The 24,618-nt window shown below is 42.2% G+C and overlaps 2 protein-coding genes across 2 annotated transcripts; both read left to right on the top strand.

Moving 5' to 3' along the window:
* Positions 1-2,753: 2,753 nt before the first annotated feature.
* Positions 2,754-21,449, top strand: LOC111958378 (uncharacterized). Its single transcript, XM_070437187.1, has 6 exons — positions 2,754-3,278; positions 6,706-6,836; positions 7,031-7,216; positions 13,679-13,831; positions 14,178-14,289; positions 20,141-21,449. Exons 1-6 carry the CDS (start codon positions 2,984-2,986, stop codon positions 21,100-21,102), a joined length of 1,839 nt encoding a protein of 612 aa, XP_070293288.1. The 5' UTR covers positions 2,754-2,983; the 3' UTR covers positions 21,103-21,449.
* Positions 7,223-13,661, top strand: LOC139023663 (zinc finger protein 32-like). Its single transcript, XM_070437227.1, has one exon. It carries the CDS (start codon positions 7,310-7,312, stop codon positions 8,312-8,314), a length of 1,005 nt encoding a protein of 334 aa, XP_070293328.1. The 5' UTR covers positions 7,223-7,309; the 3' UTR covers positions 8,315-13,661.
* Positions 21,450-24,618: the final 3,169 nt, after the last annotated feature.

Raw genomic sequence — 24,618 nt, 5'->3', positions numbered from 1 at the left:
AATCCAGGACCTATATAATAGGTGGTTTCAGAGGAAAGCCCATAAAATGGTCAGAGACTCCAGTCACTCAAGTCATAGACTGTTTTCTTTGCTACCGTACGGCAAGAGGTACCGGAGCGCCAAGCCTAGGACCAAAAGGCTCCTTAACAGCTTCTATCCCCAAGCCATAAGACTGCTGAACAATTAATCAAACAGCCACCGGATTATTACATTGACACCCCCCACCTATATTTGTTTTGTTGCTACTCACTCTTTATTATCTATGCATAGTCACTTCACCCCTACCTACATGTACAAATTACCTCTAATCTGTACCCCCGCACACTGACTCTGTACCGCTACCCCTTGTATATAGCCTCGTTATTGTTATGTTATTGTGTTACTTATTTTTTACTTTAGTTTGTTTGGTAAATGTTTTATTTATTTATTTAAATTTCTTTACCCCTTTTTTCTCCCCAATTTCGTGGTATCCAATTGGTAGTAGTTACAGTCTTGTCTCATCGCTGCAACTCCTATACGGACTCGGGAGAGGCGAAGGTCGAGAGCCATGCATCCTCAGAAACACATCCCAACCTAGCCGCACTGCTTCTTGACACAACGCACATCCAACCCGGAAGCCAGTGGCACCAATGTGTCGGAGGAAACACCGTACACCTGGCGACCTGGTCATCGTGCACTGCGCACGGCCCGCCACAGGAGTCGCTAGTGCGCGATGAGACAAGGATATCCCTGCCGGCCAAACCCTCCCTAACCCGGACGACGCTGGGTCAATTGTGCGTCGCCCCATGGACCTCCCGGTCGCGGCCGGCTGCGACAGAGCCTGGGCTCGAACCCAGAATCTCTGGTGGCACAGCTAGACCACTGCGCCACCCGGGAGTCCCTTGTAAATATTTTCTTAACTCTTCTTGAACTGCACTGTTGGTTAAGGGCTTGTAAGTAAGCATTTCACGGTAACTTGTTGTATTTGGCGCATGTGACAAATAAAGTTTGATTTGATGTTCCTCTCCTGAAAACCCTGAGCAGTCGACAGATGGTGAACTCTCAGAAATTTAACCTGAGAAAAATGAATTGTAAGAACCTGCGCTGAGAGGTGAGGTGAAGGCTTCCAAGCCTCAGCCAAATGACCAGGAAAATGCCAGAGATGTCTTGGGCCCAGTGGGAGTACAATTCGTGAAGCGCATGCTAACAGATACATTGTGATAGAGCTAGTTAGCATTGGCTTGCGAAACTAGCTCTAACTTCCTTCATACTGGACACAAAGACATAAAAATGGTATCCACTAGTTCATCTGCCTGGGGAAGTAGTATCCTGAAGTATCCCTTTAAATTGTACTGTACAGATGGTACAGAAGATTGAATTGGTAGTAGCAGAGAAGTTTTGGGGTGTCAGATTTGAATGTAGAAGGAACTACGGGGGTTTTGAGAGAAGGGGTTCCAGCTTCCAAGCCGACGGTGTTGGTGTAGGACCTGTTAGGGCCAATGTAGTGTGAAGAGGTGGTGGAGTGTGTTGGGTGTCTTTTCATAGGCACTAACACCCGCCATGGTTTGTTGTACAAAGCCTATAGGGAAATTAATGGAGTTTTTGGATAAATGCCGGAAATAACGTCTGTGGTAAACACAGGTTGTGTCTGAATACCCATACCAGTGTACTATAAACTTAAACTGCATGGTATGTACTCATCTCAGTGCTAGAGGCGCCACTACAGACCCTGGTTCGATTCCAGGCTGTATCACAACCGGCCGTGATTGGGAGTCCCAAAGGGCGGCGCACAATTGGCCCAGCGTCGTCCGGGTTAGGCCATCATTGTAAATAAGAATTTGTTCTTAACGGACTTGCCTAGTTAAATAAAGGTATAAAACAAATTGTCTCATACTATTTATGACAATGTTTAGTAAAAAGTATGCGTTATGCCACAGCCGTAGCGTACTACTTTGATATGGCTTCGCAGATATAAACCAGAAAGTGCATCCTCAAAAATCTCTGGATACACAGTTCTAAATCCAAATATCATCCCTATTTATAAATCTGTTTTCAAAGATGTTCAATTCAATGGTCATGATCATTTTAAGGACAACAAAACACACATTACATTTTAACACAGAGACTCTTTGCTCGTCTTCTTTGCCAACTTAAATTAGTTTTTTGTTTTACTTCCAGAGTACTATGATATCTCAATGTCCTCCTTTTTTCCGGTTTGAATGCATTGTGGGTGTGAAATGTCCAAAAAGTTTACAATTCATTCATACTACATGACAAGCCGAAATGAGTATGACATCCAGGCATTTAAAGCGTACAACATTTTCAAAATGTCACATACTATAAAACAAGAATCACATACTCAAACGGCCTTTCTATTTAGGATGTAGTATGGGTATGTGGATACAACCACTGGCTTAGATCTTATAAGTTTTGTTCTATGACAATCTTAATCAGCTAACATCAAGGCCTAATATTAACTTTTTGGTCCACCAGCCACTGGCAGGTACAGGAAAAAAATCTACCAGCCACCCATTTTTTTATTTTATCAGTCAAAATATTTTTGGGCCATAATTACATACAAAAAACTAAAAACGGATGACCATGCTTTGTAATGTTTCTAATACAATACTTGTATTACTAAGAAGTAACGTGGTATATTGCTAAATTTCACAAAAAAATGCGTGACTTAAGTCTTTTAACCAAAATATGTGCAATGCACTTTCCGAACAGTGAAAGGCAGTAATACCCAACAAAGCGTCTAGCCGGCCGGAAAACCACACGAAGAAGTAGTAAACGGAAGTGAACAGTGATCAAGAACAATTTCCACGTTAGCAGTTTTTTGTTATTTATACATTTATTAACACCCTGGAACTCAAAATATGATTAATTTAACTGCACAGCATTACTTATGTATCCATGGTAGTGTTTAATTCGCGTTGAAGACAGTACTTGGTTGATATAGGTGATATAGTTAATGATAGTTAGCTGCTAACGTTAGCTAACAATGGCTACCTGTAACTCAAACGTTATGATTTTTCACACTCAAATAGCCTCCATCATGGAGGTGCTAGCGAATGCGGCCGTTGCAGAGATCTGTAAACTCGTAGACGACGACTATGCAGTGTTTCGTTTGGAAATAACTCAAAGCCAGAAAGAAAACAGGGCATTGCGGAGGAAACTACAGCTAATTGAACTGAAGGTGACACGGGAGCGCGCTGAGAGGACAACGCGAGAGCGCGTCCTCGCCAGTCGTCCCAGTAGTGTCAAGATCCCCGACCGATACAGAGGAATGACAAGAGGTAGGCTACACTTTGCAGAAGGCCCAGGCTGCGGGGCCTGTTGTCCTGTTTCCCTCTGCGCATGTGTTCAGATGTCTTACCCAGAGTTTGGTCTTGGTCAGAATTTGGATTGTATGCCATACTTCCCCTATCGTGCATTTTTTCCCCCATGTTACCTTTATTTTACCAGGCAGGTTAATTAATAAGAGATACTTATTGCACAAAGACTATTCAAACCAGATTTTTGATTTACTTTATTTACTATTGTCATACTCAATTTAAATAATGTGATGGATGGAACAAAATCAATAAATGTCAAGAATTTATTATAAGTGTTACGTTACATCCAGGGCCGTATTACCAAACGGCACGCAGCACATGTGTCTTAACCTCCCAGGGCCCCCACCAATATTTTGGGGGCCCCAATATTTTGCTTGGGGAGGTCGGGCTCCCCCAGATAGCATATGAAAGCACCAGTTGTGGGCAAGGTTCCCTTAACATTTTTGGGGCATTGAGCAAATTTTAACATGCAGCTGGCCAAGAACATAGCAGCACGTTTTGCTCTTCACTGTAGTCAGAGGGCTAATTTCATTACTATGTATGCCAGTCTTTCTTGACTAAAAGTTGAGGAGAGACCGACTACATCGCTTCTCGTTTTTATAAGAAACAATGTGTTGAAAATTCCATAGGCAACTTACACACAACACTGACACACACTTAACCCACCAGACATGTCACCAGGGGTATTTTCACAGTCCCCAGGTCCAGAACAAATTCAAGGAAATGTACAGTATTATACAGAGCCGGGATTGCATGGAACTCCCATCTCATATAGCGCAAGTGAACAGCAAACCTGGTTTAAAAAAAAATGAATAAAGCAACACCTCATGGCCAATGTTGCCTCAAATTTTTGGGGGGCACTCAGCAAATGTTTGGTTTGGTGAGGGGAAACTTGAACGTTGTGAGTTAGGCTGTACCCTGCAAACTAAAGGGATTTATTCTGAGCAGCAGTCCTTCTTCGATGAGGTTTAACGGCAGTTGGCATCCAATAAATGTTGCATTACCGCCAACTACAAGACTGAAGTACAACGCCCTTATACTTTTGCTTGAATAAATAAATAAATACCATCTAACACTACACAAAAGAAGAAAATAAAAAAAGATCACCACCCTACTCCACTATTTAAAACTATTTAGTGCTACCTCAGGCCAACAACCTGAAAGGATGGGACACCACCACTTAACACACCCTGTAACTCTTCTGATGTCAAGTCTCGCACATCCAAATACCTCTCTGCACTTTTCTGTGACTTACGTTCCATCCCTGCAGTACAGTTGATAACCATTTCTGTAAATGCTAAAAATCGAGTCTTACTGAAACATATATCACGTGTTGGCCTATCCCTCTGTATTGGTACAAATCTACTACTCACAACACTCCTCTCAGGATCCCTACCCCTTGACCGATCTTTCTCTACTTTCTTCACTGCCTCAGCATATGACAACTTCTGCACTACTCTGACCCTGGAAACCTCAACCTGAGTCTCTCACACGGGACATTTCTGATCCCCAGTCCCATGGGCACCCCTACAATTAACACATACCACTACTTTCCCCAATGCTACACATTCCTTTGTCTCATGCCCTTTAGCACACTCCTCACACCTAGGAACCTCCCTCCTATACACTGCTGCCACATGCCCAGAGCAGCAGTCCTGGAGGAGGTGGTTGTGAGTTGGTTGTGGGTCACCTGGAGGTTAGGCCACCCCAGATAGCATATGAACAGGTCATAAACTGTAGAAAATGTGTAGAATTGCAGGGAATTCGGTTAAAAACTCAAAAAGTTTCTCTCAGCCTCAAGGCAAAATGTGTACAATATCATGAGATTAGCTATAAAACAGTACATTTTTCTCTCTGCTTCATGGCAAAATATGTAGAATTGCAGGAAATGAGCTTGAAATGAGCTAAATGTGTAAAATAGCATGAGATTAGCTATAAAACTGCACATTTGCCCTGGAGGTACAGTGGGGTCCGATATTATTGACACCTTTGATAAAGATGAGCAAAAATGGCTGTGTAAAATAAATTATTCAAATACTGAACTATATTGTATGACTTTTTGTATATTATTTTCACCACCACTGATGGTCATGTCATCTGACTAAAGCACCGCTTCCAATCCAAGTGACAATGCTGTTTAGCAAACTCCAGGTGTTTCCCTTTTTTGGATGACATGAAAATAGAGCTCTTTGGCCACGCACACCAGTGGTGGGTTTGGTGTTGAAATGAGGATGCATGAGCAGAAAATAACCCCATACCTACTGTAATATATGGTGATGGGTCTTTGATGTTATGGCTCTATTTTGCTTCCACTGGTCCTGGGGCCAGTGGAAGTAATCCATAAGCGCAGACGAAGGATATCAAGAATCTGGAAAGATTCTGTATGGAGGAATGGTCTATAGCCTTGTTCAGATTGGCAGTTTGAAGTGACAATTTTTTCTTCTTCTTGCGTATCTGATTTGAATCTGATCTTTTTCCTGCATTCTGACAGCCAAAAAGCACATTGAATCAGATATTTCAAGCCATACAAATCTGATTCCTGGCCATGCAACTTGTCTGAACAGTCAAATCTGATTTATTTGCCCTCGAGTGGTTTTTAAGACTTATTTGGCATATCTTGTTGCTTGCTAGCTACTCTGTTGACAGTTTTTTTGGTAGCTAACTAGCTTGTTCATCGTTTACAAACAAATGAGTGAATATGCTATAAAGCTAAACGGCTTCCCAGCCAGCTAGTTGACTGCTGTGACTAGCCAAAAAGGACAAATTTTGAAAGTTGGATCTTTAAAAGCGTTCATAGCAGGCATTGTTGTCACCTTAGCTTGCTAAATAAGTTCTGAGTGATAGGAAGCATGTGCACCACCACCAATCAGCCTACACAACTGTGCGCACACCCGACGTTGCTATGACAACTAGCGTAGCCATGTCAGGAAATGACTGATTTGAGCGTCAAGGCCTTCAGTGTGAACAAGGCTTTACATCCTTCCCAATGTGTTCTCCAACTCAAAAAACATTAGGAAAAGGCTCCCTGCCATTATCCTCACAAGGTGAGGTATTGAAAACAGTAGTGTCAATAATTTGGACCCCTACCCTTTTTGAGAATTGTATTTATTACTTGTTAAACAAAATCTATTTCTCAGAGCAATTTGGAGCATGCAATAAAGTTCAGTATTGTAAGGATTTATTTTATACAGTCATTTTTGTTCATTTTTATTATTAAGGGTGTCAATAATTTCGGGCCCCACTGTAGATGCCCCGGGGCCCCAGATGTGGTAGTCCAGCCCTGCTTACAGCTTTGCCAATTGTAGTCAGTGTCATTAGTGTACAATTAAGTGTTGAGCATTGACAGTACCTAACTTAACCACCCGTTTTCCCCCAATAACTCTCTTAGGTGAAGGACATCTCACTGGAGGCCACAGGAGCTTTGTGAAGCCTGCAGGACACAATACATGGAGAGATGACCAACCAATAACTATTGATGAGGGGAGTGGAACCTCAACCCAGCGCGTTATCGTGATAGAGGTTTGTGTAATAGTGTAACATAACAGTACATCAAATGTGTCCTGTTTATTTCAGAAAGACTCCCCTCAGCTATACACTTGCTTACATGGACATCCTTATTTATCTGCCATAGGGGAGCTTGTGAGTCTTCTCTATGACATTGTTATCCAATACAACTCATGTACCAATAATAACCTCCTCTCTTCTTGTGTCAGTCTGCAGATGCAGAGGAGGCAGGCCCTGGAGGATCGTCTCTGGTCAAACAGGAAAGGACTGAAGGAGAGGAGGACCCACGACACAGCATAGACATCCAGATTGGAGCGGTGGGAGTGGCGCCCCCTGTAGCCACGGAGGACTTCGCCTCCGCGCCCCATCCTAGGGCCCAATGCAGCATCACGGAGGTCAGTGGAACGCCGAATGCTGTCCTGAAGTCAGAGAAAGACACCGAGACTTTAACTGTAACACAAAGGTTCTTACACACAGGACCTAACCAAATGTCAGACCCAGAGAGACTGGAGCTGGGACCACTGGGCTGTCCTTCTGCTCCTGGCTCAGATTATTTACTTTACGGTAACCCGAGCCTGAGGAAGGTTCATTCCCATGGGGACTCGGGTGACGTGTTGGAGACTGGCAATGATTCATCTTGTTCTTACACAACAGAGATGGACCCTGGCAACATGCCCTTGGATTTAGAGACACAGACTGATCTGTCTAGAGGGGACTGGAACCGGTACAGTAGTAGCGTATACTCTGAAGGGTGCCTAGATAAGAAAGGGGAGGTTATAGTCATAGATGAGAGGACTGTGAAGGGCGAGGCTCCTCTGACATGGAATGTAGATGAGACTCACTTAGGAGTAGGACACTCACAAGGCAGAGATTTCTTAGATTACAGAGAAAGCTTAGAGACTAATCCAAATGTTGCGTCCCATTCCCCTTTACACACGCTCAGGGATCTCGACACAGTGTCCACGTCGATGGGGCCTTCCGATTCACAGAGCCGGGACTTTTTCGATCAGGTATTGAACTCAAAGGATCAAAGGGCCAAGGCTCGGGGAGGGGGAGCAACATCAGGCAATAGTAAAGAGAAACGGTTCTGTAATGAAGGCTTCAATTGCCCCCAGAAGGTAGAGATCCACCAGAGGGTCCACATAGGGGTGAAACCCTTCAGCTGTACCCAGTGTCAAATGCACTTTGCTGAGGCTGGCAACCTGAAGAGGCACCAAAGGGTCCACACAGGGGAGAAACCCTTCAGCTGTGTCCAGTGTCACATGCACTTCGCCCGGACAGGTGACCTGAAGAGGCATCAGAGGGTCCACACAGGGGAGAAACCCTTCAGCTGTACCCAGTGTCACATGCGCTTCGCCCAGGCTGGCAACCTAAAGATGCACCTGAAGGTCCACACGGGAGAAAGGCCATTTGCCTGTCCGCACTGCGGGAAGAGGTTCTCAGAGAGGAGATGCCTCAGGATACACCAGCAGAAAAAACATTCCATTTTATAACAAAGAAACCATTCCACTCAATAGCTTTTGACACTTAGATCTAACCCTGCATTAAATACAAAGATTCATTTTCATTGTTGTCAGCAGATGCATTTCAAGTAACGAGAGTAACAGATTTCAGTGTTGAATATTCTTGTGTAAATATTGCATCCAGACATTCAGGAAGTATTTTTCAACATTTTGTTACCTTACATCCTTATTCTAAAATTGATTTTATATATTTTCTTCATCAACCTACCCCATAGTGACAAATCAAAAGTAGTAAAAATAACTGAAGTATGACATTTACATAAGTCTTCAGACCCTTTACTCGGTACTTTGTTGAAGCACCTTTGGCCGAGATTACATCCTTGAGTCTTCTTGGGTATGACACTACAAGCTTGGCATACCTGTATTTTGGGAGATTCTCCCATTCTCTGCAGATCCTCTCAAGCTTTGTCAGGTTGGATGGGGAGTGTCGCTGCACAGCTATTTTCAGGTCTCCAGAGATGTTCGATCGGGTTCAAGTTCGGGCTCTGGCTGGGCAACTCAAGGACATTCAGAGACTTGTCCCGGAGGTGAACCTTCAACCCAGTCTGAGGTCCTGAGCGCTCTGGAGCAGGTTTTCATCAAGATTTTCTCTGTACTTTGCTCCGTTCATCTGTCACTCGATCCTGATTAGTCTCCCAGTCCCCGCCGCTGAAAAACATATGCTGCCACCACCATGCTTCACCGTAAGGATGGTGCCAGGTTTCCTCCAGACGTGATGCTTGGCATTCAGGCCAAAGAGTTCAATCTTGGTTTTGTCAGACCAGAGAATCTTGTTTCTCATGGTCTGAGAGTTTTTAGGTGCCTTTTGGCAAACTCAAAGTGGGCTGTCGTGCCTTTTACTGAGGATTGGCTTCAGTCTGGCCACTCTACTATAAAAGCCTGATTGGTGGAGTGCTGCAGAGATGGTTGTCCTTCTGGAACATTCTCCCATCTCCACACAGGAACTCTGGAGCTCTGTCAGAGTGACCATCGATTTTTTTTGGTCACCTCCCTGGCCAGTTTCGCCGGGCGGCCAGCTCTAGGAAGAGTCTTGGTGGTTCCAAACTTCCTCCATTTAAGAATGATGGAGGCCACTGTGTTCTTGGGGACATGTCTCAGAGCTCTACGGACAATTCCTTCGACCTCATGGCTTGGTTTTTGCTTTAACATCCACTGTCAACTGTGGGACCTTTATATAGACAGGTGTGTGCCTTTCCAGATCATGTCCAATCAATTGAATTTACCACAGGTGAACTCCAAGTTGTAGAAACATCAAGGATGATCAATGGAAACAGGATGCACCTGAGCTCAATTTCAAGTCTCATAGCAAAGGGTCTGAATTTGCAAACATTTCTAAAAACCTGTTTTCGCTTTGTCATTATGGGGTATTGTATGTTGATTGATGAGGAAAAATCATTTATATAAGGCATATAAACAATGCACAAAAATATAAATGTAAAGTGTTGGTCCCATGTTTCATAAGCTGAAATAAAAGATCACAGAACTTTACCATATGCACAAAAAGGTTATTTCTCTCAAATTATGTGCACTAATTTGTTTACATCCCTGTTGATGAGTTTCTCCTCTGACAAGATAATCCATCCACCTGACAGGTGTGGCATTTCAAGAAACCGATTTAACAGCATGATCATTACACAGGTGTACCTTGTACTGGGGACAATAAAAGGCCACTCTAAAATGTGCAGTTTTGTCACACAATTTTTTTACCTCCATATTTCTCTCACCAATTTCGATCTTGTATCATCGCTGAAACTCCCGAACGGGCTTGGGAGGCGAAGGTGGAGTTATCCGTACTCCGAAACATGCCCCGCCTTTGAGGGAGCGTGCAATTGGCATGCTGACTGCAGGAATGTCCACCTGAGCTGTTACCAGAGAATTGAATGTTCACTTCTCTACCATAAGTCACCTCAGCGGTTTGCTGATGTGAACAGAATGCTCCATGGTGGCGGTGGGCTGATGATATGGGCAAGCATAAGCTACGGACAACGAACACAATTGCATTTTATTCGTAGCTATTTGAATGCACAGAGATACCATGACTAGATCCTGAGTCCCATTGTCTTGCCATTCATCTGCCGCAATCGACTCATGTTTCAGCATGATAATGCACTGCCCCATGTCACAAGCATCTATACACAATTCCTGGAAGCTGAACATTTCCCAGTTCTTCCATGGCCTGCATACTTAGACATGTCAGCCATTGAGCATGTTTGGGATGTTCTGGACCGACGTCTACGACAGTGTTCCAGTTCCTGCCAATATCCAGCAACTTCACACAGCCATTGAAGAGGAGTGGGACAACATTCAACAGGCCACAATTAACAGCCTGATCAACTCTTTGCCAAGGAGATGTGTCGCACTGCATGAGGCAAATGGTGGTCACACTGGATACTGACTGGTTTTCTGATCCACGCTCCTGCTTTTTTAAAAGATATCTGTGACCAACAGATGAATATCTGTGTTCTCAGTCATGTGAAATCCATAGATTAGGGCCTAATGAATTTATTTCATTTGACTGATTTCCTTACAGTGGCAAGAACAAGTATGTGAACCCTTTGGAATTACCTGTATTTCTGCATAAATTGGTCATAAAATTTGATCTGATCTTCATCTAAGTCACAACAATAGACAAGCACAGTCTGTTTAAACTAATAGCACACAAACAATTGTACTTTTTCATGTCTTTATTGAACACACCATGTAGACATTCACAGTGCAGGGTGGAAAAAGTATGTGAACCCTTGGATTTAATAACTGGTTGACCCTCTTTTGGCAGCAATAATCTCAACCAAACATTTTCTGTAGTTGTGTATCAGACCTGCACAACGGTCAGGAGGAATTGTGGACAATTCCTCTTTACAAAACTGTTTCAGTTCAGCAATATTCTTGGGATGTCTGGTGTGAACCGCTCTCTTGATGTCATGCGACAGCATCTCAATCGGGTTGAGGTCAGGACCCTGACTGGGCCACTCCAGAAGGCGTATGTTCTTCTGTTGAAGCCATTCTGTTGTTGATTTACTTCTGTGTTTTGGGTTGTTGTCCTGTTGCATCACCCAACTTATATTGAGCTTCAATTGGCAGACAGATAGCCTTACATTCTCCTGCAAAATGTCTTGATAAACTTGGGGATTCGTTTTTTCCGTCTGATAGCAAGCTGTCCAGGTCCTGAGGCAGCAAAGCAGCCCCAAACCATGATGCTCCCTCCACCATTTACAGTTGGAATAAGTTTTTGATGTTGGTGTGCTGTGCCTTTTTTTTCTCCACACATAGTGTTGTGTGTTCCTTGCAAAGAACTCAACTGTAGTTTCATCTGTCCACAGAATATTTTGCCAGTAGCGCTGTGGAAGATACAGGTGCACAAACTTCAGAGGTGAAGCAATGTTTTTTTTGGACAGCAGTGGCTTCTTCCGTGGTGTCCTCCCATGAACACCATTCTTGTTTAGTGTTTTACGTATCGTAAACTCGTCAGAGATGTTAACACTCTAGGATTCTTCTTAACCTCATTGAGCATTCTGTGCTGTGCTCTTGCAGTCTTCTTTCCCATATGGCCACTCCTAGAGAGAGTAGCAACATTGCTGAACTTTCTCCATTTATAAACAATTTGTCTTACCGTGGACTGATGAACATCAAGGCTTTTAGAGATACTTTTGTAACCCTTTCCAGCTTCATGCAAGTTAACAATTCTTAATCTTAGTTCTTCTGAGATCTCTTTTGTTCGAGGCACGGTTCACATCAGGCAATGCATCTTGTGAATAGCAAACTCAAATTTTGTGATTATTATTTTTTTTATAGGGCAAGGCAGCTCTAAACAACATCTCCAATCTCGTCTCATTGTTTGGACTCCAGGTTAGCTGACTCCTGACTCCAATTAGCTTTTGGAGAAGTCATTAGCATAGGGGTTCACATACTTTTCCCAACCGACACTGTGAATGTTTAAATTATGTATTCAATATAGACAAGAAAAATACAATAATGTGTGTGTTATTAGATTAAGCACGGTATCTTTGTCTATTGTTGTGACTTAGATGAAGATCAGATGCCATTTTATGACCAATTTATGCGGAAATCCAGGTAATTCCAAAGGTTTCACATACTTTTTCTTGCTACTGTATACGAACTGCTGCATGTTGCATTCATATTTTTGTTCAGTGTATATACAGTGGGGAGAACAAGTATTTGATACACTGCCGATTTTGCAGATTTTCCTACTTAAAAAGCATGTAGAGGTCTGTAATTTTTATCATAGGTACACTTCAACTGTGAGAGACGGAATCTAAAACAAAAATCCCGAAAATCACATTGTATGATTTTTAAGTAATTAATTAGCATTTTATTTGTTTGTTGATGTTTGTTGATGTGTGTGTGATTTTCATATGATTTTCATATGGTGTATGTCATGGAATTATTGTCATCAAAAGGAGAGACTTTTACATTTCTTCAAAACAAGTAAACTTGGTTATTTAATTACTGCAGTAATGGAGCTTGTCAACGAGCCCCCCCGTATGTGATTCGTTGAGAGCCCAACCAGCAGGACTAAGCCACAGCATTTTATAGCGAAGTCCATCCTCCTGGATGTTCATGACAAATCACAGATGTATAGAATGGGTCACAAGGTTAGGATTCGTATGAAAGATACTAATAATTCACAGCAAACAGTATCTGCTGTAAAGACTGATCTCATTGTGTAGAAACCATAGTCTGGACCCCAGCTCCCCCTGGTACCCCATTACAGAAACATTAACCCATGCTTTGGAATGCAGTATCACCCAAAAACATTGTAAATCTTCTGTCAGTGTTAAATCTCCCAGAGGCCCATCCTCAGTAGAACACACACAGATGAAAGTGTTCTTAGAACCCCCTATTTTATTGCATAAAACAACCATTTGATGCAATAACAGTATTATAACAATCTTGCTATATGTATTTAAAACTTGTTTGATTAATAAACACAAAATGGGACTTTTCATTCTAAGACTTGTTGATTCTCTTTAGTATACATCACATCTGATCTCACCCTATTCTGCATATACCCAACAGTGCTTTATAACCAATATACCTACACATACACACATAAACACCTACTGTATGTCAAAATAGGTTAGTCAGGTTTGTCTGACTTTTGACTTATCATAGCTAACTCCATATTTACCGACAACATCATATGTATGTCCACCATGATGGGTTTCACAACAATGAAGTCATTCTGTAACTACAGTATAGAACTCAAACGTAGTGGGGATAGGTAAACGCTCCATGTTGAAAGTGTTTATTATCTGTGTGTGTCCGTACCTGAGGGAGTGTATGTCTGTGTAATCTGTATCACCTCTCTTCCAGGAGGAGGAGAGTCCAGAAGTGCTGCTGGTGAAGGAGGAGGGTCTGGGGAACACTGAGGAGACCATAGTCATGGAGGACAACCAGACTACACCTCCTCCTGAACCAAGAGAGGAACCAGCTGAGCAGCACAGGACCACACACAGTCTCACTGAGGTGAGCCCACTGAACTACTGTCTGAATGGTATTAGTTCAGGGCCCATATCCTCAAAGCCTCAGAGTAGGAGTGCTGATCTAGGATCAGATTAGCCTTTTCGATCATACTGAATAAGACTACATAGACAGGTGGGGACCTGATCCTCGATCAGCAATTCTATTCTCAGACTCTGTGGATACGGGCCCAGGTCTTGATTAATTTTGTCTTAAGTGTGGGACCATTCCTTTCAATTATCAAACCATTAAAGAGTGCAATAGCATTACATTTACATGTTACATAGCAATGAGCAGGGTGCTCATATCAGATTTCTGGATCCAACATCCTCTCACTCTGTATCTCTTACAGTCAGTAGACATGGAGGATGGGAAGATTGATCTGCTGCTGGTCAAAGAGGAGACAATAGAAGATGGACCAGAGAGCATTGATCTGCTGAGTGGACTAAAGATGGGGGAGCAAGGTAAGGGAGAAATACATATAGCCTACATACAGTAATATATCTTAAATGGGAATAGTGATACTCCTGGCTATTGTTTTTTCTTCATTCATTCATAAAATAAAATCAAAACAAGTTATGTTTACCTTCAGAAGTTTCACGTTTTATTTGTCGCATGCACAAGTACAGTGACATTTTTAACTTGCAAGCCCAACCCAGAAGTACAGTATTCAATATCAAATAATATACAGTGGGGCAAAAAAGTATGTAGTCAGCCACCAATTGTGCAAGTTCTCCCACTTAAAAAGATGAGAGACGCCTGTAATTTTCATCATAGGTACACTTCAACTATGACAGACAAAATGAGAGAGAAAAAAATCCAGAAAATCACATTGTAGGATTTTTAATGAATTTATTTGCAAATTATGGTGGAAAATAAGTATTTGCCCCACTGTAACTAATAAAAAATATTAAAAAGGAGAAATAAGAGAGGAAGCTATATACAGGGTCAGTGCCAGTACCACATGTACAATGTGCACTGATACTGGAGTGTTTGAGGTAGATACAGTGCCTTCGGTAGGTATTCACACCAGGCACACTCTTGCCTGCATCTAGCTGATCTATGGTGTAGTCATTAGTCCAACAGTTGCAAATGAGAGTTTCTATTGGACAAATGTAGGTATGTTTATTCCCGTTTTGTTCCGTTTGCTTCCGTTTAAGAAATGTTTTTCAACAGAATCATCAGAATGAATACACTCCTGATCACCACAAACACAGTTCACTTTCATAGCAGCCACATACAAAAAGCATGATCATTTGCTAATTGTATAATTCCTTCTCGCATCTATGCGCTCTCCTCCTGGACTTCAGTGCAAAAAAAACGTGCCAAACCTTCATTCCATAACTGCTAACCGCTAGACACAGTTAGGTGTGTAGACAACACATCGTTGTCACCTAACGTCATAGTCAACATATCTAGCTACTAGCATTATTAAATCAGCAACGAACATTAGTTTACAGCAAGCGGTTTAGCATTTACACCGGCGGGAGTAAATTAATAAAACCAAAAGCTTACCTTGACTTGGAAGAGCTCCAGTGTTAGATGTGCTATGTTAGCTAGCTGGCTCTCTCTCTCTGTTTGAGCCGGGCGTACGCTAGCTAGACAAGTGAAAGTAATTTTTTTTATATATACATCACCTATCAACAGTTTGGGGTCACTTAGAAAGAAAAACAATATTTTTTGTCCATTCAAATAACACATTTTATCAGAAATACAGTATAGACATTGTTAATATTTCTCTTATAATTCACTGTATCACAATTCCAGTGGGTCAGAAGTTTACATACACTAAGTTGACTGTGCCTTTAAACAGCTTGGAAAATTTAAGAAAATTATGTCATGGCTTTAGAAGTTTCTGATAGGCTAATTGACATAATTTGAGTCAATTGGAGGTGTACGTGTGGATGTATTTCAAGGCCTTCAAGGCCAATTTCCAAATGTCTGAAGGTACCACGTTCATCTGTACAAACAATAGTACGCAAGTATAAACACCATGGGACCACGCAGCCGTCATACCGCTCAGGAAGGAGACGGGTTCTGTCTCCTAGAGATTTTGCGAAAAGTGCAAATCAATCACAGAACAACAGCAAAGGACCTTGTGAAGATGCTGGAGGAAACGGGTACAAAAGTATCTATATCCACAGTAAAACGAGTCCTATATCGACATAACCTGAAAGGCCGCTCAGCAAGGAAGAAGCCACTGCTCCAAAACCGCCATAAAAAAGCAAGACTATGGTTTGCAACTGCACATGGGGACAAAGATCATACTTTTTGGAGAAATGTCCTCTGGTTTGATAAAACAAAAATAGAACTCTTTGGACATAATGACCATCGTTATGTTTGGAGGAAAAAGGGGGAGCCTTGCAAGCCGAAGAACACCATCCCAACCGTGAAGCACGGGGGTGGCAGCATCATGTTGTGGGGGTGCTTTGCTGCAGGAGAGCCTGGTGCACTTCACAAAATAGATGGCATCATGAGGATATATTGAAGCAACATCTCAAGACATCAGTCAGGAAGTTAAAGCTTGGTCGCAAATGGCTCTTCCAAATGGACAATGACCCTAAGTATACTTCCAAAGTTGTGGCAAAATGGCTTAAGGACAACAAAGTCAAGGTATTGGAGAGGCCATCACAAAGCCCTGACCTCAATCCTATAGAAAACTGGTTGGCAGAACTGAAAAAGTGTGTGCGAGCAACGAGGCCTACAAAGTTGACTCAGTTAACCCAGCTCTGTCAGGAGGAATGGGCCAAAATTCACCAAAATTATTGTGGGAAGCTTGTGGAAGGCTACCCAAAACGTTTGACCCAAGTTAAACAATTTAAAGGCAATGCTACCAAATAGTAATTGAGTGTATATAAACTTCTGAATGTGATGAAATAAATAAAATCTGAAAGAAATAATTCTCTCTACTATTATTCTGGCATTTCACATTCTTAAAATAAGGTGGTGATCCTAACTGACCTAAAACAGGGAATTTTTACTTGGATTAAATGTCAGGAATTGTGAAAAACAGAGTTTAAATGTAATTGGCTAAGGTGTATGTAAACGTCTGACTTCAACTGTACATAGGCGTACAGAGGTCCTGTGCTAACATAATTGCAAAAGGGTTTTCTAATGATCAATTAGCCTTTTAAAATTATACACTTGGATTAGCTAACACAACGTGCCATTGGAACACAGGACTGATGGTTGCTGATAATGGGCCTCTGTACACCTATGTAGATATTCCATTAAAAATCAGCCGTTTCCAGCTACAATAGTCATTTACAACATTAACAATGTCTACACTGTATTTCTTATCAATTCAATGTTATTTTAATGGACAAAAAATGTGCTTTTCATTCAAAAACAAGGACATTTCTAGGTGACCCCAAACTTTTGAACGGTAGTGTACATACCCCAACCAGAAGCCATGGATTACAGGCAACATTCGCACTGAGCTACAGGGTAGAGCTGCCGCTTTCAAGGAGCGGGACTAACCCGGAAGCTTATAAGAAATCCCGCTATGCCTTCCGACGAACCATCAAACAGGCAAAGCGTCAATACAGGACTGAGATCGAATCGTATGTGGCAGGGCTTGCAAACTATTACAGCCTACAAAGGGAAGCACAGCCGAGAGCTGCCCAGTTACACGAGCCTGCCAGACGAGCTAAATAACTTCTATGCTCGCTTCGAGGCAAGTAACACTGAAACATGCATGAGAGCATCAGATGTTCGGGCGACTGTGTGATCACGCTCTCCAATGTGAGTAAGACTTTTAAACAGGTCAACATTCAGAAGGCCGCAGGGCCATACGGATTACCAGGACATGTACTCCGAGCATGTGCTGACCCACTGGCAAGTGTCTTCACTGACATTTTCAACCTCTCCCTGTCTGAGTCTGTATTACCAACATGTTTCAAGCAGACCACCATAGTCCCTGTGCCCGAGAACACTAAGGTAACCTGTTTAAATGACTACCGACCCGTAGCACTCACGTCTGCAGCCATGAAATGCTTTGAAAGGCTGGTCATGGCTCACATCAACACCATTATCCCAGAAACCCTAGACCAACCCTAATTTGCATACCGCCCCAACAGATCCACAGATGATGCAATCTCTATTGCACTCCACACTGCCCTTTCCCACCTGGACAAAAATAACACCTATGTGAGAATGCTATTCATTGACTACAGCTCAGAATTCAACACCATAGTGCTCACAAAGCTCACCACTAAGCTATAGACCCTAGGACTAAACACCTCCCTCTGTACTTGGATCCTGGACTTCCTGACGGGCCACCCCCAGGTGGTAACACATCCGCCACACTGATCCTCAACACGGGGGCCCCTCGGGTGCGAGCGCAGTCCCGTCCTGTACTCCCTGTTCACTCATGATTGAAGTCAAAACTAACTCGGCCACTCAGGAACATTCACTGTCTTGGGGGGCAATGCATGGGGGGGCCATAGTCACTTTAACTCTACCTACATGTACATATTACCTCAATTACCTCGACACCGGACGGGGCCCCCGCACATTGACTCTGTACCGGTACCCCCTGTATATAGCCCCGCTATTGTTATTTTACTGCTGCTCTTTAATTATTTGTTATTTTTATCTTACTTTTTTGGGGTATTTTCTTATAACTGCATTGTTGGTTAAGGGCTTGTAAGTAAGCATTTCACTGTAAGGTCTACACCTGTTGTATACAGCGCATGTGATAAATAACATTTTATTTTATTAATATATTTAGTATAGCTTTTTCTAAAAAGGAACTTTATTTTTATGAAATTCACTGAGGAGGTCGGTCCTCCCCTTCCTCCTCTGAGGAGCCTCCCTTGATTCACACCCCTTGACCTTTTTCACGTTTTGTTGTTACAGCCTGAATTTAAATTGATCAAATTGAGGTTTTTTTTGTCACTGGCCTACACACGATACCCCATAATGTCATAGTGAGATTGTGTTTTTCAAAATGTTTACAAATTAATAAAAAATGAAAAGCTGAAATGTCTTGAGTCAGTAAGTATTCAACCCCTTTGTTATGGCAAGCCTAAGTAAGTTCAAGAGTAAACATTTGCTTAACAAGTCACATAAGTTGCATGGACTCACTCTGTGTTTAACATGATTTTTTACTGACTACCTCATCTCTGTACACCACACATAGAATTATCTGTAAACCTCCATCGAGAAGTTAATTTCAAACACAGATTTAACCAGGGAGGTTTTCCAATTCCAATGCCTCGCAAAGAAGAGCACCTATTGGTAGATGGGTAAAAAAATAAAAAATAAAGTAGACTTTGAGCATAGGGAAGTTATTAATTACACTTAATTACACCAGTCACTATAAAGTTGCGGAGAGGAAAGAAACCTGAGGATGGATCAACAACATTGTAGTTACTCCACAATACTAACCTGATTGACAGAGTGAAAAGAAGGAAGCCTGTACAGAATAAAATATTCCAAAACATGCATCCTATTTGCAACAAGTTACTGAAGTAATACTGCAAAACAATTGTCAATGCAATTACCTTTTTGTCCTGTATACAAAGTGTTATGTTTGGGGCAAATCCAATACAACACATTACTGAATACCATTCTCCATATTTTCAAGCATAATGATGGCTGCATCATGTTATGGGCATGGGTAATCGTTAAGGACTGTATCGTTTTTCAGGATAAAAAATAAACGTAATAAACGTAGCCCAGGCAAAACCCTAGAAAACCTGGTTTAGTCTGCTTTCCATCAGACAATGGGAGATTAATTTGCGTTTCAGCAGGACAATGACCTTAAACAGGCCAAATCTACACTGGATTTGCTTACCAAGACAGTGAATGTTCCTGAGTGGCCGAGTTAGTTTTGACTTCAACGTACTTTAAAATCAATGGCAAAACTTGAAAATGGTTGTCTAGCAATGATCAACAACCCATTTGATAGAGCTTGAGGAATTTAGCAAATATGTTGCACAATTGTTGCACAATCCAGGTGTGGAAAACTCACCTAGAAAGACTCACAGCTGTAATCGCAGCCAAAGGTGCTTCTACAAAGTATTGACTCAGGGGGGTTAATAATTATATAAATTAGATGTTTCTGTATTTCATTTTCAATAAATCTGCTAAAACATTTTTTAAACATGTTTACACTTTGTCATGTGATATTGTGTGTTGATGGGTGAGATTCTTTATTTATTTTTAATGCATTTTGATTTCAGGCTGTAACAACAAAATGTGTAATAAGGAAAGGGTTATGAATCCCTAATAATGTATGAACTTGACCAGGTAATTGACAAAAAAACAACAACATGTTTTTAAAGTCTATTTTCTAACCTCTCCCTGCAGGTGATTGGCTGGAGGCTAACAGAGGGGACTGGGCAGCCCTTTTGAATTCCCAGGCCCAGACTGGTGCAGCCAAGGGCCCAGGGGACAACATCACTGAGCAGGGCAGAACCAGAGGCGACATGGTGGAGGTCAGTGGATGGGACAGCGTCTTCAACTCTGGACTTGGGAACAACACTGTTAACCACAACCAGAAACAGACATTCGAACACAAAGCAACAGCTGAACTTAGTCTCTATGACGACAGACTGTCTGAGACCAGGGAGAGAGGTAGATTTGGTCTGCAAGGACGGGGGCGTGTCCCTATGCAGCGGGAGAGAACAGACACAGACTCGGCTAGTGATGCTCCGTCCTGCTCCTATAGTTGTGATTCAGAGCGACTGATGACGCCTCAGATAAACCCCCTAAAAGGTGCTGCCTTCAGCCTGCCTTCTATAGGATCTATCAACTGGAACATGGACCCTGTGACAACACAGACACTCCCTGGCCTTCATCCTCCTCACACTCTCCTTATGTTAAACCAGACCTCAGACAATGCCAGTGCCTCAACACTAAATGGCTACACATGCCCATTGACAAATGACAGTAGTGGTGACGCTATCATCAGATCCGGTGGCAAAGAGAAGCGCTTCCCATGTTCATTCTGTGGGAAAGCCTTCAATTTCCGCAAACAGCTGGAGATCCACCAAAGGATGCACACAGGGGAGAAACCATTCGGTTGCCACCTATGCCGGGCCAGTTTCTCCCACTCGTTCACCCTGAAGAGGCACCAGAGGGTCCACACAGGGGAGAAACCCTACACCTGCCCCCACTGTGAGAAGAGGTTCTCCCACCAGCACCATCTGAAGAGGCATTTGAAGGTCCATACGGGAGAGAGGCCGTTCGCCTGCACTAACTGTGGGAAGAGGTTCTCAGACAGGAGCTACCTCAGGATACACCAGCAGAAAAACCATTCCCATCTATAACATAGAAAGTAACTATTCCACTCGATAGCTTCTGATGTTTAGATCAGACCATGCATTAAAGACAAATATGCATTTTTTGTTGTCAGCAGAAAAGATCCACGAATGCATTTGGAATAACAAGAGTAATAGATTTCAGATTTTCATCTAGATTTGTACAGTGCCTTGAGAAAATATTCACACCCCTTGACTTTTTACACATTTTGTTATGTTACAAAGTGGGATAAAAATGGATTTAATTGTACTTTTTATGTTAACAATCTACAGAAAATACTCTTTAATGTCAAAGTGTAAGAAGAATTCTAACATTTGTAAAACATTTATGAAAAATAAAACACTACTATACTGTATCCTGATTAGTATTCATACAGTGCATTCGGAAAGTATTCAGACCCCTTGACTTTTTCCACATTTTGTTACGTTATAATCTTATTCTAAAATGGATTCAATAGTTTTTTCTCCTCAATCTACACACAATACTCCATAATGACAATGCAAAAAGTTTTTTTGAAATTTTAGCACATTTTATAAAACATTTCTTTACTGAAATATCACATTTACAAAAGTATTCAGACCCTTTACTCAGTACTTTGTTGAAGCACCTTTGGCAGCGATTACACCCTCGGGTCTTCTTGGGTATGACACTACAAGCTTGGCACACCTGTATTTGGAGAGTTTCTCCCATTCTTCGCTGTAGATCATCTCAAGCCTTGTCAGGTTGGATGGGGAGAGTCACTGCACAGCTATTTTCAGGTCTCTCCAGAGATTTTCGATGGGGTTCAAGTCCGGGCTCTGGCTGGAACATTCAAGGACATTCAGAGACTTGTCCCGAAGCCACTCCTGCATTGTCTTGGCTGTGTGCTTAGGGTCATTGTCCTGTTGGAAGGTGAACCTTTGCCTCAGTTGTAGGTCCTAAGCGCTCTGGAACAGCTTTTCATCAAGGTTCTCTCTGTACTTTGCTCCGTACATCTTTCCCTCGATTCTGACTAGTCTCTCAGTCCCTGCTCGCTGAAAAACATCCCCACAGCATGATGCTGCCACCACCATGGTTCACTGTAGGGATGGCGGCAGGTTTCCTCCAGACATGACGCTTGGCATTCAGACCAAATAGTTCAATCTTGGTTTCATCAGACCAGAGAATCTTATTTCTCGTGGTCTGAGAGTCCTTCAGGTGCCTTTTGGCAAACTCCAAGCGGGCTTTCATTGGGGCAGTGGCGGGCACCAATTTTCGTCAACCGGTGATTGTCAAGCAAATAACTGTCTGTTGTCGTGGAAAATTGCAAGATTATGTTATAGTGCTTGTAAGATTATATTATAATCTTTGTATTGCATTTGAATGGTTGTTTTATTCGACAGAATAGAATCTGTCGACTATTGTGTGTGTGTGTTCCACTGAGGATGAGCCTCTGAGACAGCACTGACAGAGGAGATTTACGATGTCTTTGGCCAATAAAGCCTAAAGAGCCTTCCAGATAGTGAGGTAATGTTTTTGTACTATGAAGTACCAGGAACGAGATTAGAACCTCGTCTTAGAGACCAAACTGAACGATAATTTATAGCGAATGCTATCTGGCTATGGGATACTCCTCTCTCAAGTAAAAGGCCCTTTGTGAAGATTTCCTAAGATCTGTGGTTCGTCATGTAAGTTGAGAGGGGTGTATCTTGGCTATAAAATATCTTTGTATTCTACTGTAGGGACTCTCAGAATTCATTACAGACACTGAATTGATCTGAGAGTCAAAAGGCTATTGTAAAGCTCACATTATTAAAGATGAAGTTTAAGTATAACTCTGACTGGTGTGTGGTTTGTAACTCTCCTCAGTTGGTAATACAGGAAATTGCTACAACACTGTCTCACGGTAATTGACCGTTAATTAACATGGACACGTTTAGCATCTCCTGGCTTCCACACACAGCCTACAAGCCACTGATGCAGACCTTAGGAGCATCTACATTTTAAAAAGCATAATAAAACCATGTAATAAAGCCTACACCTTCACAATAAATCTATTATTTATTTTAGACAGGTCTAAAGAAGCATGATATGAAGAAAATGTAGTCTATTTCACAAGAACAGAATAGCATACTCTGAGTTGTCCTTATGTTAGGTCCTGATCTGGCTATGCCAATTGGCTGTGGGCTACACTATTTCATTTAGCAGACAAGATTTGCTTAGAATACCGTGGCATTATTTTACAGAATGAAGAATACAATTCAACAAAGCTGAAAAAAATAAAGGATATTTTCTCCAAACGATTTGAGGGAGTGCGCACATGCAGTTATTCTGTGTTGAGGGGTTAACAAAGAAATAGGTAGTCCTATATGCTTAATTTAGAGTTATTAAGTAACTTTAGTTGTTCTGCAAATGTTGGTCTAAATGTTTTGATTTGTAATACATTGTAAGGCTGCATGATGTGACTCTAATGATGATTTGAAAAAAGTAACTTAAAAGGCATGAGCTCTGCTTTGTTTTTTGCGCAGGCTGTACACACTACATCAGTCACTCATTCACAATTTGACAAGCACTTGATAATGCGTAGAATTTTAAGGGCGGCATCCCCTTTGTGTGGCCGTAATGCACCCTAAAAAATTCCATGCCTTTTGCGGCCTTTGGCCATTATGCCCTTCTCCCTGAGTGGTGTGTGCTCCGAATCACCACTGTCATGGTTCACCATCACGTGATCAGATCTTTCTCACAGGCTACAAGTGAAGACAGACACATCAAGGACGCAACTGCGAGGTGAATATTGAAAATATTGGAAGAACTGCCCACATTTACATTTACTAACCTCATCAAAACATATAGGTTTAGGGTCTCCCGAGTGGCGCAGTGGTCTAAGGCACTGCATCGCAGTGCTAGATGTGCAACTAGAGATCCTGGTTCGAGTCCGGGCTCTGTTGCAGCCAGCCGCGACCGGGTGACCCATGGGGTGGTGCACAATTGGCCCAGCGTTGTCTGGGTAAGGGGAGGGTTTGGCCGGCAGGGATGTTATTGTCCCATCACGCTCTTGCGACTCCTGTGAAATGCTGGGCACGCTAACACGGTCGCCAGGTGTACGGTGTTTCCTCCAACACATTGGTGGGGCTGGCTTCCAGGGTTAAGTGGGCATTGTGTCAAGAAGCCAATTCCTCCTTTGGCCGCCTTTCCTTCCAGTTCTCTGCTGCCAATGACTGGAACAAATTGCAAAAATCACTGAAACTGGAGACTTCTTTCTCCCTCACTAACTTTAAGCATCAGCTGTCAGAGCAGCTTACTGATCACTGCACCTGTACACAGCCCGTCTGTAAATAGCCCACCCAACTACCTCATCCCCATATTGTTATTTATTTTTTGTTGCTCTTTTGCACACCAGTATCTCTACTTGCACATCATCATCTGCACATCTATCACTCCAGTGTTAATGCTAAATTGTAATTATTTTGCCACTATGGCCTATTTATTGCCTTACCTCCCTAATCTTACCTTATTTGCACACACTGTACATAGATTCTTCTATTGTGTTATTGACTGTACGTTTG

Source organism: Salvelinus sp. IW2-2015, linkage group LG34 (genome assembly GCF_002910315.2).
Source record: "Salvelinus sp. IW2-2015 linkage group LG34, ASM291031v2, whole genome shotgun sequence".
In the NCBI taxonomy this organism is placed as follows: domain Eukaryota; kingdom Metazoa; phylum Chordata; class Actinopteri; order Salmoniformes; family Salmonidae; genus Salvelinus; species Salvelinus sp. IW2-2015.
Note: the sequence above shows the minus strand (reverse complement) of the source record. Positions and strands in the feature narration are given on the sequence as shown.